This window comes from Streptopelia decaocto, assembly GCF_964273445.1.
Source record: "Streptopelia decaocto genome assembly, chromosome: 14".
In the NCBI taxonomy this organism is placed as follows: Eukaryota; Metazoa; Chordata; class Aves; order Columbiformes; family Columbidae; genus Streptopelia; species Streptopelia decaocto.
In genome coordinates this window covers 4,214,720-4,228,580 of record NC_138669.1, presented here as the reverse complement: position 1 = coordinate 4,228,580, position 13,861 = coordinate 4,214,720, and the positions used below count along the sequence as shown (strand labels likewise).

General features: G+C 42.4%; 1 protein-coding gene across 2 annotated transcripts in view; it reads right to left on the bottom strand.

The window, feature by feature from the left end:
* Positions 1-13,861, bottom strand: part of TOP1 (DNA topoisomerase I) — a 64,530-nt gene that overhangs the window by 27,139 nt on the left and 23,530 nt on the right. For both annotated transcript variants that reach the window (XM_082065506.1, XM_082065507.1), the window contains one exon: positions 7,496-7,598. In XM_082065506.1, coding sequence (XP_081921632.1) covers positions 7,496-7,598 — 103 coding nt within the window. The remainder of the gene's footprint in view (positions 1-7,495; positions 7,599-13,861) is intronic.

Genomic DNA, 13,861 nt, shown 5'->3' with positions numbered 1-13,861 from the left:
GGGAGTTTGGAATAGCAAAAATAAAATCAGTTTTAGTTCTCAAAAGCGCCACACTTATTCTTGCTAGCAGACAAAACCTATAGCTTTCAATACATGACTGGTAGAGCTGGAATGTACAAAAACATGATTAAAAACAAATTAACAGATGACAATCAACATCTGCAAAGCTAATACTGGAAAAGTAAGAAAATCCCACTGGCGTAGAGAAGCAGTGACAGTTTTTGTGTGTGTCAAATGCTTACAGACTATGCCTGGAAGAAGAAAGTGCTAAAAACTTGGGCTTGCTGAAGTAGAAGTTTAAATGACATTGTCTCAAAAGAAAATAAGTGGCCACCATTGAAAAGCTCTTATGCAATCTAAGCTAAAGCTGAGATTTTTCAGCACCAGAATCAAGAAATCTGGATTCCTGACTCAGTTTTGTTTTGTTTTATAAATCACAAGACTATCCTTCCCCTTCGCTCTGCAGCGAGCAGAAAGATTTCTCACCAGAGCAATGTGGGCTCAGATAACCCAAGGAAACTGTCTCCAGTTTCACTCTGCAGCTTCATTTTCAAAGCAGCACTACTGGCGGCTCGGCCCTGAGCTCTGGCTTGCTGCTGCTCCTGCTACGTGACTGGGAAAAACTCCCCAGATAAAAATCTGTTTTCATGTGCTACTTGCTCCAGTGTCAAAAAGAGCATCAATTTCTTTCCCTCATTTGTAAGCAGACTGCTCGTCAGCCCTGTGTGTTTCTAGACATTGTGTCACAGCTCTGACTACAACCCCGTCCACAATTTGCTGCCACGTGCCATGATGAACGCGTGTCCCTTTTCCCCAGGAGGGTCCGAAATCTGCATCTCTCAGAAAAGCTCATTTGGAAACATGCTGATAACAAGGCCTCAAGCAACAATCCTGAGACTGGTAACTTTTTTTTTTCCTCCAAAAGCAAAGCAAGTGGCACAGATATTAACTTCAGTCAGCAAGCTGAGCAGCTTTGGGCTTTCATTTGGCTAAGATACTTATGCAAGGCTCCAGGGGAATTCAATTTAACAACAATTTAATCTCAAAAGAAAAGAGAAGGCAACAGGATGCCATCCTTACCCTGAAGAAGAGGTTTCAGCCTTCTATCAGAAAGCTACTTCCAGACACCCCCAAAGGTATTATTAGGAGGAACCGTGAACAATTTAAAGATCAGACTATTGTCTTCCTGATGAAACCAAAAGCGAAAAAAAATCCCTTTTCTTTAAAGAAACCAAACACAACCAAACAAAAAGGTCTCAAGACCACATGCACCCAGATAATTTTATCCTGAATTAATTTCTTGGAGCACTGCAGATCCTTTGTTACCTGTGCTGCAGGTGCCCCTTTGCCAACAAGCCAGCCTGAAGTCACTGGAGCAGGACAGTAGAACCCCTTAAGACAGAAGGCAGCTTCAGCACGAGTTAGTCTGAAAAGAGGACAACTGGGTCATGAAGCAGCTGCTCACAATGTTTTTTTTAGAAATACTCTTCCTTTTTGCCCAGTGTTACAGGTGAACCACTGCAATGGCATGCAGAGTTTTACACCTCTGCAGTGCTTAATGCTGACAGCCTCCACTAGAGCTTGTTTTTCAAGATAACACAGTACAGCAAGAGACCACACGAATACAGGCAGAACCAGCAATTACGTCATCTAGAGACATATCATGGTTCTGCCTTAATTCAGACAAAGGCCAGATGAGTAGAAACACATCTCCTGAAGCACTACAGCCCTTCTGCTAGCTTGCTTACTGTCTTCCATTTAGAGTTTTAGTATCAACAAGGCAATCTGAAGGCCTTGGAGAGCTCAGGAAGCAGTAAATGCAAGAAAAGTAGCTCTTTCCCCCAAAAGCGTGGCTGTGTTTCCTGGTGAAGATGCTGCTGGAGGACAGGAGAGAGGAGAGGACAAGAACGGGCACCTGGCAGCAGCTGCTCAGGTTCCCATCACATGGGAAAGTCACAAGTGGAAAGTGTTTCCAAAGCACGGCAGATGTGCAGATCACAGCTTCCTTCTTCCAACTGCAACAGCTTTGCAGTCATTTAACACCGCATTCCTCAGGTGCCAGTCACGGACGTTAATAATCCCTTCCCAGGCCCTTTCCATTCCAGCTTCAGAAATCACAAGCTGGGAAGGATGCTTTATCTGAAGTGTCTCGTTTTCTCTCTCTCGTTTTCTCAGCTGTAATTAGCTCGTGACTGGGAATGTGCCACTAGCGAGCAGCAGAGCCGGCTGCAGGCAGAGCTTCGCTTGCCTACTCCAGACCTGCAATGATGCAACTCAAGCGTAAAATAACAGGGAGCTGTGATTTTAGGGAAATCGAAAAACACAATAGGGACAGAGCACAGGTTACGCAGCCCATGTCTTGTTTGACGTAATACAACATTAATGGAAAACCATGATCGTATTCAGATTAACGCCTACTAAGGAAGGGCTGACGGTGCGTTTCAGAAACAGAAGGCGCAGCAGCCAAGGATGGGTTTTAAGCTGGCTTGCAGGATTTTCTGCTGTTGGAGGGTTATTGTATGGTATGGTATTCCAGGGAATGGACATGAGAGCCCCAATGGTTCTGCTGGGATTTCAGCAGTACAGTTTAAAACCCCCTGAAATCGCTTTTCCCAGAGTTGAAAGGAGTCTTTTCACAGATAATAGATCAAGCCTGCAGCAATAGGAATGAGATAAACAGCTGGACTCATCAATGGTTGATAAAAATACTAGAAAGTCGAACAATATTTGCAAACTGAGATGAGGAGCAGGCTTAGCATGAACTTTCTATAGATGTGTGAGAATACTGCTAAATGAAATGCAAACATTTTTACTACAGGAAGGTAGTGTCACATTAGAAAGCTGATCAAGGTGAACTGTGAACTCAAATGGGGAATAAAAAGAAAACCACCCACACTAGGGAACAGGAGGTGCCAAAATATTGGGTTTTCAATGGCTTTTTTCCCCCTACATCTGATATCCCTGCTTCTTCCTGTCCCCACTGCACACAATTCTCAGCAGTTTGGGATCCCATAATAAAGCAGAGAAGTGCAGGAAGTCTGAACTGATATTTATCTTCATTCACGACTAGCTGCTAAATGTGTGGAATCTGTGTTTCTCCTAGCAAAACCATAAAACTTAGAAGATGCCAGTGAAGATCAGGTCTATAAATCCCTTCTGTGCTCCACGCTTCTGTTCATCTCAAGCTGTGATCACAAGAGGTTCAGTAAACGGAGGCAATATGCAATCTGACACAAGATTTTTTCCTCCCGCAGCTCAGACGCTGTCACATTGACAGCAGGATCAGCCTCTTTGTCCCTTCCCCGTCACAGCTGCCCCTGCACAAAGCCCAGGACACCGGGCAGAATGACACTTGTTACTGAAAAGGCTTCTACCCCAACCTCTAACACATCTTCGCTTCAAAGGTCCCATTATTTCTCTATTTCACATGGTCTACTTGTTTGAAATGCTCATCTCCCACAGTTCAGAAACCTCTTGCCACCTCGGATTTGTTCCATTTTATTTTTTTAACCACTAACATTTATATTTAATGGGCATCTATTAGATTTTCTTTTCGGGATTGGGAAGTACAGGGTTGAGAAAATGAGCAAAAAAAACCCGCTTTGCTCGATAGAGATTGCTTGATAGTGACATGGATTTATTCTTTGATACAGATTTTTCTTCAGTGGGCTTTGCATTTTCTTTCCTTGAGGGGTGATGGAGATGATGCATGCAAATGTTCTCTCCCCGTTTACTACAGCTGTAAGTGAGTGGTTAAGATACCAAAGTGTCATCTTGTGAGTGGGAGAGGAGGAAAGCAAGAAGCAAAATTAAGAAGTTTTACATACCACTCCACACACTTCTGCCACATGAAATCAAAATTATCTATTTTAGGTATTTCTGAGACTTCTCTTGGCAGTTTAGATCCTTCAGAGTCTGGATACAGGAAACATTTATTCTCCTGCATTGGTGTTCTTCTGCTTTCTTGATGCAGGTTTTATTTTAAAGGTCTTTTTAAAGTACAGGGCAGGAAATGAAGTTGTCAAACTATTACAGACAGACATGAAAATGATCTACTTCAACACAACCAGCCAACGCTCTTAACAGTGCACAACGTCCCATGTCGCGCTGCCCTTCTCAGAATGCGATTAGGGGACTCATCACAGAGGTACAAACCAGGTTCCGCTGACAACAACGGCTTGGATTTCTGCTCAAGCACCATTCAGCCTCTTTCAAGAATTATCCAAGATACAGCACATCTTTTGCAACAACACAGCAGCTCTTCTGAAATACTGAATGGATTTTCTGAAGATTTACATGCGATTCTTTTTTATCTAAGATAAACTTTTCTAAAGGATTCATTTTCAATTTCAGCAACAGGTGGCAGGCTTTTATCAAGTGCTTTAAAAACTCCCCATTGGAAAATCCCGAACTCTTATTACTTTGGAAATTTTTCAGTTTAATTTCTAACAGAGTGATGGTCGTTTTTCATTGTCAAAGAAGAAACTGCAGTACAAACAGGTGGGTTTTCTTCAACCCCCTATCGAACCAGCTGTCACCAAACTCAGCAGGGCCAGGGTCAGGGCTCTGCTGCGGTCCCAGCAGTTGGGTTCAGCTCATCTTTTGGCTGCAGATGGGAGGTGCTGGATGGTCAGAGTGCAGGGACAGCAACATGATGGCACTGCTGTGGAGCTGGGTTTTGGAAGGGGCATTTCATCACTTTTTGAAAAAAAAACAAGACATTTGACCCAGTAGGGTCTTTAAAGCAAGTTATAATGAGACAGCGAGTGACTGTGAAAATCCCTTGTACCACATAGAGGTTCAATGTCTATCTCGCTGCGAAGGGCTTAGCAGAGCTGTCAAATTTAATGAGGACTTTGCTTTTACAAAAAGAAAAGTGTTGCAAACTTGCTGATGACCAGTTGCTGTCAGTAATATGCCACCCAGCAGATATTAGCCAAAAAATAAACACACCTAAGGTGCCCCTTCAAGGTGAAGGTGTCATTTGAGCAACAGGTGAGAATCTAACCGCTTTTCGGAAGAAGCTCATGCTATGGAGAGACAATCCGTGTTGTGAGCTGTTGGGCCACCTTCTTCACAAGACAATAGTTACCTGAGCCTAATCCTCATAGACACAACTTAGACTTACGGAACTACGTGAATGACAGCTGAATCAAAAGATTTAGGAAACAACTGTTTAAATTCCAATTATGAGGTCGGTTATTCCTAAAAAGTTTGTCTTACAAGTCAGCTGGTGTTACACAGCCAGCACCATGCACCCTGTGCACGACTGAATTTAGAGTGATCCCAAAGCAGCGATCCAAACAGAGCGCCGCACACATCTCATCACCTTCCCCAAATCCCACCTTCAAGACCAATCTCCCGATTCTGCACTCTAATACATTCCTTTTTAAGGTGGCAGTTTTGCAAGGCAGAAAACACAGTACAGAAAACCTGGGCAAGCTGTGCACTCAGCCTGGAGAAGTCAAGTCCCAATTTGTGCAGGGGTCTGAGGGGCAAAGCAATTTTGTGTAATCTCCCCCCAAAACATGCCCTGAACAAACCCCCTGCACATGCACCCACTCATGCCATCCACGTAGGTGTAGATTATCATAGGACTCAAAGACGCTGTATATTGTACTCATAGGACAAATGAACACTTAATACATAAATGAAAGTGACTGGAAGCTTTAGGCACAGTGCCTAGAAAACACGATGCCTTTTTCACAGAGATTTCAAGGCAACACTGTAGGGAGGAAGGAATTACTTCAAGACGAAGCCTGATTACATATCACCTCATGAGCTGCACCTCAGAAAACACATTAGCTCTTCTTATCGCCTTCCCACTGTTTTGGTATTTATTGTTTATACAATCTGTAGCATGCGGCTTCAAGTTAGAAGCGATAATTAGTTCTTCCAATTAAAAATACACTGACCACTTCCAACACCTACACAAATAAGGTGAAATTATTAAATAAATTCTGGAAATTTTAAGATAGTGCTTACTTTACTCCTTACAAAGGGATGTACTTTGTTAAGGTTGCCCATGAACGGTTTTTCAAGGGCAGCAATGAACATCTGGAAATGAGAGACAGTCAGTTTTGGGTGCACATTTGAAGATGAGAAAAATGAAAATCAGAAATCAAGGGAATATAGATATCTGAGCAGAATGCAAGCAATGGGTCCAAAGCATTTCATCTTTGCTGTGGAAGCCAGTACATGGTGCAAGGTGTTTGGCTTAGATATTCTTCCCTCTGTCAATAATTTTATTGCAAAAAAAAAAAAAAACAAAACAACAAACAAACAAACAAACAAAAAAAAAAAAAAACAACAAAAAAAACCCAAAACAGATTATGGAACAGTAAGGTTGTGTAATTTCTCAAAAGGTCACAGAAAGCTCAAAGTGCGACCCCAATAAAACACACCCACTGCTCAGTACAGACTCCCTCCTCCTTTCTGTAGGTTGTTTTAATAGAAATCATTAACACAAGCTTTCTTATTCATTTTTAGATTGTGTTACGACAGTTACCCAGCGATTTGTTAATAACACTTGCTTGGCCACAGCATAAACACTATCTGCCATTCACCAAGTGTCACAACAGAAACTTACCCTCCAGCGACTTTTGCAAGTTCCATTGTCCCTGTAGGCTCTGTGGCATTTGCAAGTCGGGAGTTACAACTAGGAAAGCTTTTCTGAGTAATATCCTGTGTGAGGTACTTGCCCCGTTCCCCATCACACCAAATCACCGCACGCAGACCTGCACAGCCTGGCTCCTGCACTTCACAGCCTACGCGAGGGCACCAACTGGACCGTGGAATTCACCACCACCTCAATAGCTACAGCTGGTCACAGAGTAAACAAGCGTTTATGTTCAGTGTGGATGATACGAGCAGGTGACTGGCACAAAACACCTTCCCCATATAGTGGCAGAGTAGTGTATCAAACATATCAGATCAAAGAACATGCAATCCTTTCAAATCCATCATCGAACCCAGCAGAAGTTCCTAACACTGCCTCAGAGTGTGGAGATATTCAGCCATTGTGGTAGCAGGTCGAGGACATCATCACCTTTCCAGACACTTCTAATTATTAGGAGGCTTAATAGTCACATCAGGTTCACCTACGCTAAAGCAGTGGGATTTACACCAACCCTCAAGAAAGCTCCACCTTTCTGACAAACAACTGGAACCACACACACAAAAAGATTATAAACAAAACTGATCAATCGTCATGAAGTTGAGGTTAAACTAGTTTTTAACGCCTTTAACAACACTAAGCCACTATAAATCTTTTTGTATATTACTACTAGTGGCTCACATTTGCAAGATACACCACTTCAGCTTCCCCCACAGAAATGCATGCAATGACAGAAGCCAGGCTTAAAGCACCTGCACTCATATAAACCATACTCAAAATGTAGCGATTTTGTCCTCATATACAGTCAGCGTAACTCCTGTAAGACTGCATGTGCAACAGTGTTTTAGCCAATGAGGATTTCATTGACTTTTTCCTCACCTATTACTGTGCTTGGACTTTTCTCGGTCTTTTTCCTTGTCCTTCTTGTGCTCTTTGTGCCGGTGTTCTCGGTCTTTGTGTTTGTCTTTGTGTTTGTGAGAATCTGCAAGCAGAGAGGCAAAAAAATAAAATAAAATTAAGAAATGAAGTTGGGAGAAAAGTCCACGTCTCCCTCATGAACCTCTGCATTTTCCCCACCCCATACCAGTATTTTCTGTGATTCGAAATTTCAACAAAAATCTTAAGTTTCAGAGGTCCTAAATGGATTCATTGTTCCTGCAGCGCAAGTTAATTCATCTTGGCAACAGCTGCGTTTATATGGTCTTTAGTTCAATGACCTTAAAATGTTTTACAGACCCTGAAGAAACGCAAGCCTTCTCATTAAATAGGTAAGTATGGCTATAGCAAGTTCAATCTTACTTGGCAGATGAGAAACCCAGCTTCCTATGCCTGTGAGTGTTTCACGTCAAATAGATTATAAAGGACACAGGAACAGAGCATAAAGCTGAAATGTTAGGTCTGCTGATTCCTAGAATTTAGACTGCTACTTCCACAAGTATCCAGCCCAGACAAAGCAGCTGACCTCCCTGCAAATTAAAATTCTCTTATCCTTATCCCCAACAGGGCAAGACAGGCAAGCAGCAAAGGGAAGGGGGAGCGCTGGGAAAAGACGAAAAGAAAGGGTGAAAAAAGAGGCCTAGGGATTCTCTCCTCATGCTTCTCTCCTGCAGGAGACACTTACCTCCCTGGGGCAACAGCCTCGCCACGAAAATCCAGCGTGACAGCTCTAATGAGGATGTGCTGGGGGAAACCCACCCACACAGGTCAGGGCTGGTCCAAATTAAGTGACAGGTCAGAAATGGGAGATGGCACTCAAGTCTACATGAACACGGTAATTTTACTGGTATCAATTTCTACTCTGACATTTCCCATCCTCAGTGACAATTGTACTGTAAAATAAAGTCCTTTTAAGCACCAAGGAAATAGATCCAGCACAGCAAAAGAGCAACATTGTTGAATTGTAAATGAACGCATTTACAAGCATCTTTAGGTCCTTAAATGTTCTTTAAGTAGATCAAAAAGGAACTGAGGCTGAACTAGTACCTCAAACCCACCTCAAAAGGCACTGTCACCTACAGTCCAGGTCACTGTCATGTTGGGAAGGATGTGTGTGCGCCCAGAGACCCCCCCCTTCCCCCAGTTGTTTTTATTTTATTTAACACACTTCTCGAAGCAACTAAAATTAAGTAAGCTCCTCAGGACACCTAAAAGGCTGCGCTGACTTTGGCAACTGTTTTCAGATCATCGTGCCAGAATTTCCACCAGAGATCTCGCATGCAATGTATTAATGCTTAATTAGTTGTAAAGATTTTACTGTGCCTCTCAAAAGGCTACTACCATCCCCACGCTAAGAATAGGAAACTGCAACACAAGGATTTTGTGGCTTTTACAGTCACATGAGAAACGCATTGCAGAGCCAGGAACAAGCCTCATCCTCTTGTCTCCAAGTCTTTCCACCGCAATTTCATTCTTCCCCTTAACTGACACCAGCTCTTAAAACCTCTAAACATCCAACTGGTTTTAGTGGAAACATACCCACAGTCACACTCCCACAGAATATGATTTTAATCTATTGCTTTCCATAACTTCAGGTACTGTTTTCAAACACCTGCAGCAAGACAACATAAACCAACATATGAACACTGACATTCAAGCCTCCGAACTCGCCTTCTGCATCTTTTCTCCATCCTCCTGAACCTGGCGACACCTCCTAGTGCTTTGGTGTATGCAGCATATACATTTAAAGCACAAGATTTCATTTTCTGCATTTTGATATACAGGCACATGGCAGGTTATGTGGAACATTTGGTGTTACAGCATAAAAAAAACGTAAGTACATAAACAGCAAAATCTATTTCACAGCAGGCAGAGCTCTGCAGCATCTCTGGCAAACTGTGTGGGGACCGGACACCTACACTCTCTGAACTGCCAAGAAGCAATTTCTCGGTACCCTTCTTCCCACCAGGACAACACACATTTCACTGGCAAAAATGTTTTCACAGTGCATTTCACACTTAGGATTCTTCAGTTCAGCCAGTAGCTGGAAGCTCAGGCTGTTTGCAAACTGCCTGGGTTTTATTCCACAGAGTTTACTCATCGATTCCTAAAGCACCGGCTGAAGCGAACAGCCATCTAGTTACACTTGATGAATAGGTAAATTGCTAGAAAAACCATCGTGATGCTATACATAGAACTATGAACACTCATTTTATAACATACTCACTTTTTAAGGAGATACACAGCCAATTTTTTCTACCAACCAACCCATGGAAAACGTGTGTAACTAAGCTCACTGTTATTCTCTTCAGAGCTTAGAACCACACACACTCAAAAAGCAGAAAACAGCACAGTCTTTTTACCTTCATCACCAGATTCCCTTGCAGCTGACTCGTGCTTTCCAGCTGAAATTAATATTTGCTCTTGAAAATCAGTTCCAGGGCTATACCCTGGAGTCAGACATCTATTTCCTCAATCCCCTGCACCGCTTACAATAATCTGGTATTTTTAGAAAATTAAAGCCTGGTACAGTAGCAAAAAAAAGCGCCTGACCAGTTAAACTAGCTCTGCTTGCTAGTTTTTGTGACTGCTCAGCCTTCCTTTGCTGACTAGCACAGGATTTCCAGCAGGAAAGTCTTTCACAGAGGTTTTCTGGCTACAAGGCAGGACAAAGCGGCTGGGGAACAGCAGCTCGTGCGCACGGTCCTGAAAGCAGAAGGGAATAAAACTGGCAGGAGAGATTTCACCCAAGAACAGTCAAGCCTGGGCAGGTACTTGGTCTCTCACACCATGCAGCACTTTATATTCAGTACTTCCCAGAGGTGAGTGTGCCACCTCCCACACATGTCTGCTCAGAATTAAGTTATTCCTGAATATTTGCCTGGTATTCAGACTCAGTGTCGCTTTCTGACACAATGCCATGAGGTAGGTTAAGAATGAAAACTTCAAAAGAGTTTATTAAATAGTCTCAAGCTGACATATGTGCGTCTTCAGAAGGCATTAAAGCTTTTTGGTCTTTTTTTCATTTTGTTTTACTTTTGAGGGCGGAGCTGGATGAAGTTCAGGACACTGGGTCATTAAAAAGGACAGAATACTTTTTTTGGCATACCACACAAAAATGCTTTGTTCCAGACTGGCTTTATCTCGGAGTCCAAGTTGATGGTTATTTGGTGGCTGACATGAACCAAGTTGAGCCGTTTCGCTCCGCCTTGTGTACCCACTTCACAGAAGCCAGTGCAGCATCATTGCCAACTGAATTACATAGGCAACAGATGACCGAGCTGGGAACAAAACTTGAAGATGCAGCGGGGCACCTTGCAGCAAACCTCATCAACAAAGAAGCAATCAAGGAAGTGATCCTGTCTGTAGTATCACGTCTTTGCTATATTTAGTATATTGATTCCTGAAAGAATCTTCCAGCCTCCAGTGACTCTCCCAGCTTGCAGCTGATGAACAGTTGACTACGTCCAGCCTCACATGAGCTACAGAATGAGGTCAGACATTATCACACATTGTTTCCTGCCTTTTATGTCTTCCATTAAGTACGGCTAACACTAAACAGGGTGATAAATACTATTCTCTCTTCAAGAGCATTAGCAAAATCCACTGTCTACTATGAGCAAAGTTCAAAGCCCCAAAAGCTCATGTGATATTTAAACATTTCAGAAACTGAAGTCTCTCTCCAACATCGAGGTTCCAGCGGGGACAGGGGTTGTGCTCACTGGGCAAGGATCCATTACCCCTGAGGCTCTCCCTCCAGCATCCTCGAACCCAAACAGAGCTTTTGGCATCTCTTCTGTTCTAGAAAGCTTGATGTCTCTGGCACTGGATCTCTGTCTGTTAACGCTGAGCCTGGTATGTCTCCAAAAGATTACTGCAGTCCCTGTACTATTCCTGCCATTCCCCCTGTACCTCCAACAATCACAAGCAGCTCTGCATTTTTGTACGTTGATTCATCCTTCAACTCTGTTTAATTACAAGGACGCCTGATTTAAGGATGGGAAATTGGAGGCACTTTTGGTCTGTGGTTCAGTTTTGTTCCACCCGCCCCTCGGCCTTCGCTTCACCGCTAAGTCGCTGGGGAAAGGCTGAGTCATAACCCTGTTTGCAATACTTGTATATATGTATTACTGGCACAGTGCAGTTTTCCTCTTTATCCAGGAACAGAGCTGTAAAAGGTTAGGCATCTCTAACCACAGCATGATGGGGAAAACCCTCCTCAAGCAGGCAGGTCCCACCTGGATGGATCTATTTTCATAACAACAACGACCCCTGGATTAATAATTAGTCTGCTGACAAAACAATTATGTTGTACTCCACTGTTTTACTACATGAGACAAATTCATTTGCTTTAAAAACACTTCTGAATACCCTTCTCCACACCCCACCTCCCAAAAGATTCCTTACATACCACAATCACAGGAAGCCGCCCTACTTCCTATATTAATATTTCCGTTTTGACAGCAACTTTTCTAATAAAATACTGAAATCCCATAGAGGGGCATAAGTTCTTGTATGCCCAATCAGTACAGCTATCAATATTATTTGTGAAGCTATTGCTGGCACATGATACAGGATGCTATAGATGCCGTTTTATCCCCACCACCCGCTTTTATCCCATTTCCATTTTGTCCCATTTTGGTCAATTGGCATTAGAATCTATTAGAACTGAGAAAAAGACATGAGCAACTATCTGTCCCTTCTCATCTCTCCTAAATTAAGTGAGAAAGCTGGCAAATTAACACCTGGTAACCCCAATTTCTGGTCAACAGTAGCTTTTCCAGCTAAATCTATTAGCCTTCCATATTTGCTGTCTTTCAGTTCACCTTCTTGGAAGTTTTTGTGGGCACAATTTGAATAGCTCATTAACCCGCTTACAGAAAGGTTTCTGCCAGCAGCCGTTGTTCTTTTGAAATGTTTTACTAGGTTCTGGGGATAAGGACTTTTTGTATTTTCCTTCTGATTCCAGCAACACCCCAATTGCTTTTCCCCTCCTTAGCCTATAAATACCTCCACTGGTATGTGTGCTGGTATTTTATCCATTCGAAGCCTCATCTCAATGCTTCTCTACACTGATCTCCAGAAAGGCAGTTTAAGTTTACTTGATTCCTGGGGCTGCAATCTGTGCCCAAGTCTGAAGACACAGCGTAAAAAATTCATCATGTTACTAAGAAAAACCTTTTTAACTTCTTGCTACTCCTATAACACTTTTGCTTCAGATGAGTGGCTGAAACTTCTGCCCCAGCTTAAGTCAAATGCCTCAATATTAATTATTTGTTACAAGAGACACATTCCAGGCTCTCAAGATTTTTCCAGGACCATTGGTCTGTATGAGTTCAGGGCTCTATTACTGGTCCATTCAGAAGCTCTTTACTACCAGCACAGAGGACACGTATGACAGAACTCAATCTTTTCAAACTGTAAAGGAGAAGAAAGTCTTAAAAAGACTTCTCCAGTTCCACAGGTAACTTCTGCATCTGAAAGGGAGGTAATTCAGTGACACTGGATTAAGTTCAAGAACTGGTCAAGCTCAAAAACTTCTCATGAGCGTTCTCATCACTTGAGGAATGGTTAGTCCCTTCTCAGCTGAAACACCTCTGTGTTAGACCATTTAATCCACAACTGCAACCTTCTTACTATTTAGGCTGATTTCCTTCTCAGCAGTCATGATGCAGAAATAAGCACAGCAAAGAAAACTACTCCGTATGACCTGAAGAAAACAATTTTACTGATTTTGCTTCTCCCTTACATGTTCTTCTCAAAATCTGCCATCTCAAAATTACAGATTATCAGAAAAAGGCCCATTACTTTCAAGTTACTCAAATTTGCCATTTATTTTGTCAAATATTACTTCTACAGTTTAGATTTCTTATATGTTGGGTATTAAAAGTCTACCACTAAAATTATCAAGGTTCAGTTGCTGAAATGACACCAAGGACTATGAATGTCCAAACATGTTAATGTAGGTAGTTCAAGGTGTCTAAAATACTCTTCATAATCCTGGCAAAAAACACGCACTTTTGCCTCAGGTATTTGACCAAAAATGGTTTAGTGTTGCACTAACTTTTACAATATATAGATTATATCAGCAAGTAGAAAGAGTGTAACATTTAGGCATTATCTTTAAGGTGAATAGTGACAATGTTAGTAGATTACCTAAATAGGCAACAGTAACCCCACATGTAAAGGTTGCTCTGTGAGGTTCTGCTCAATTTATAAACTGTTCACCTAAGAAAGCAACTACTGTGTGGATTTGCCCATTTGCAGACACCATATGGCTTAGAAGAACAACCGTATGGAGACCACAGC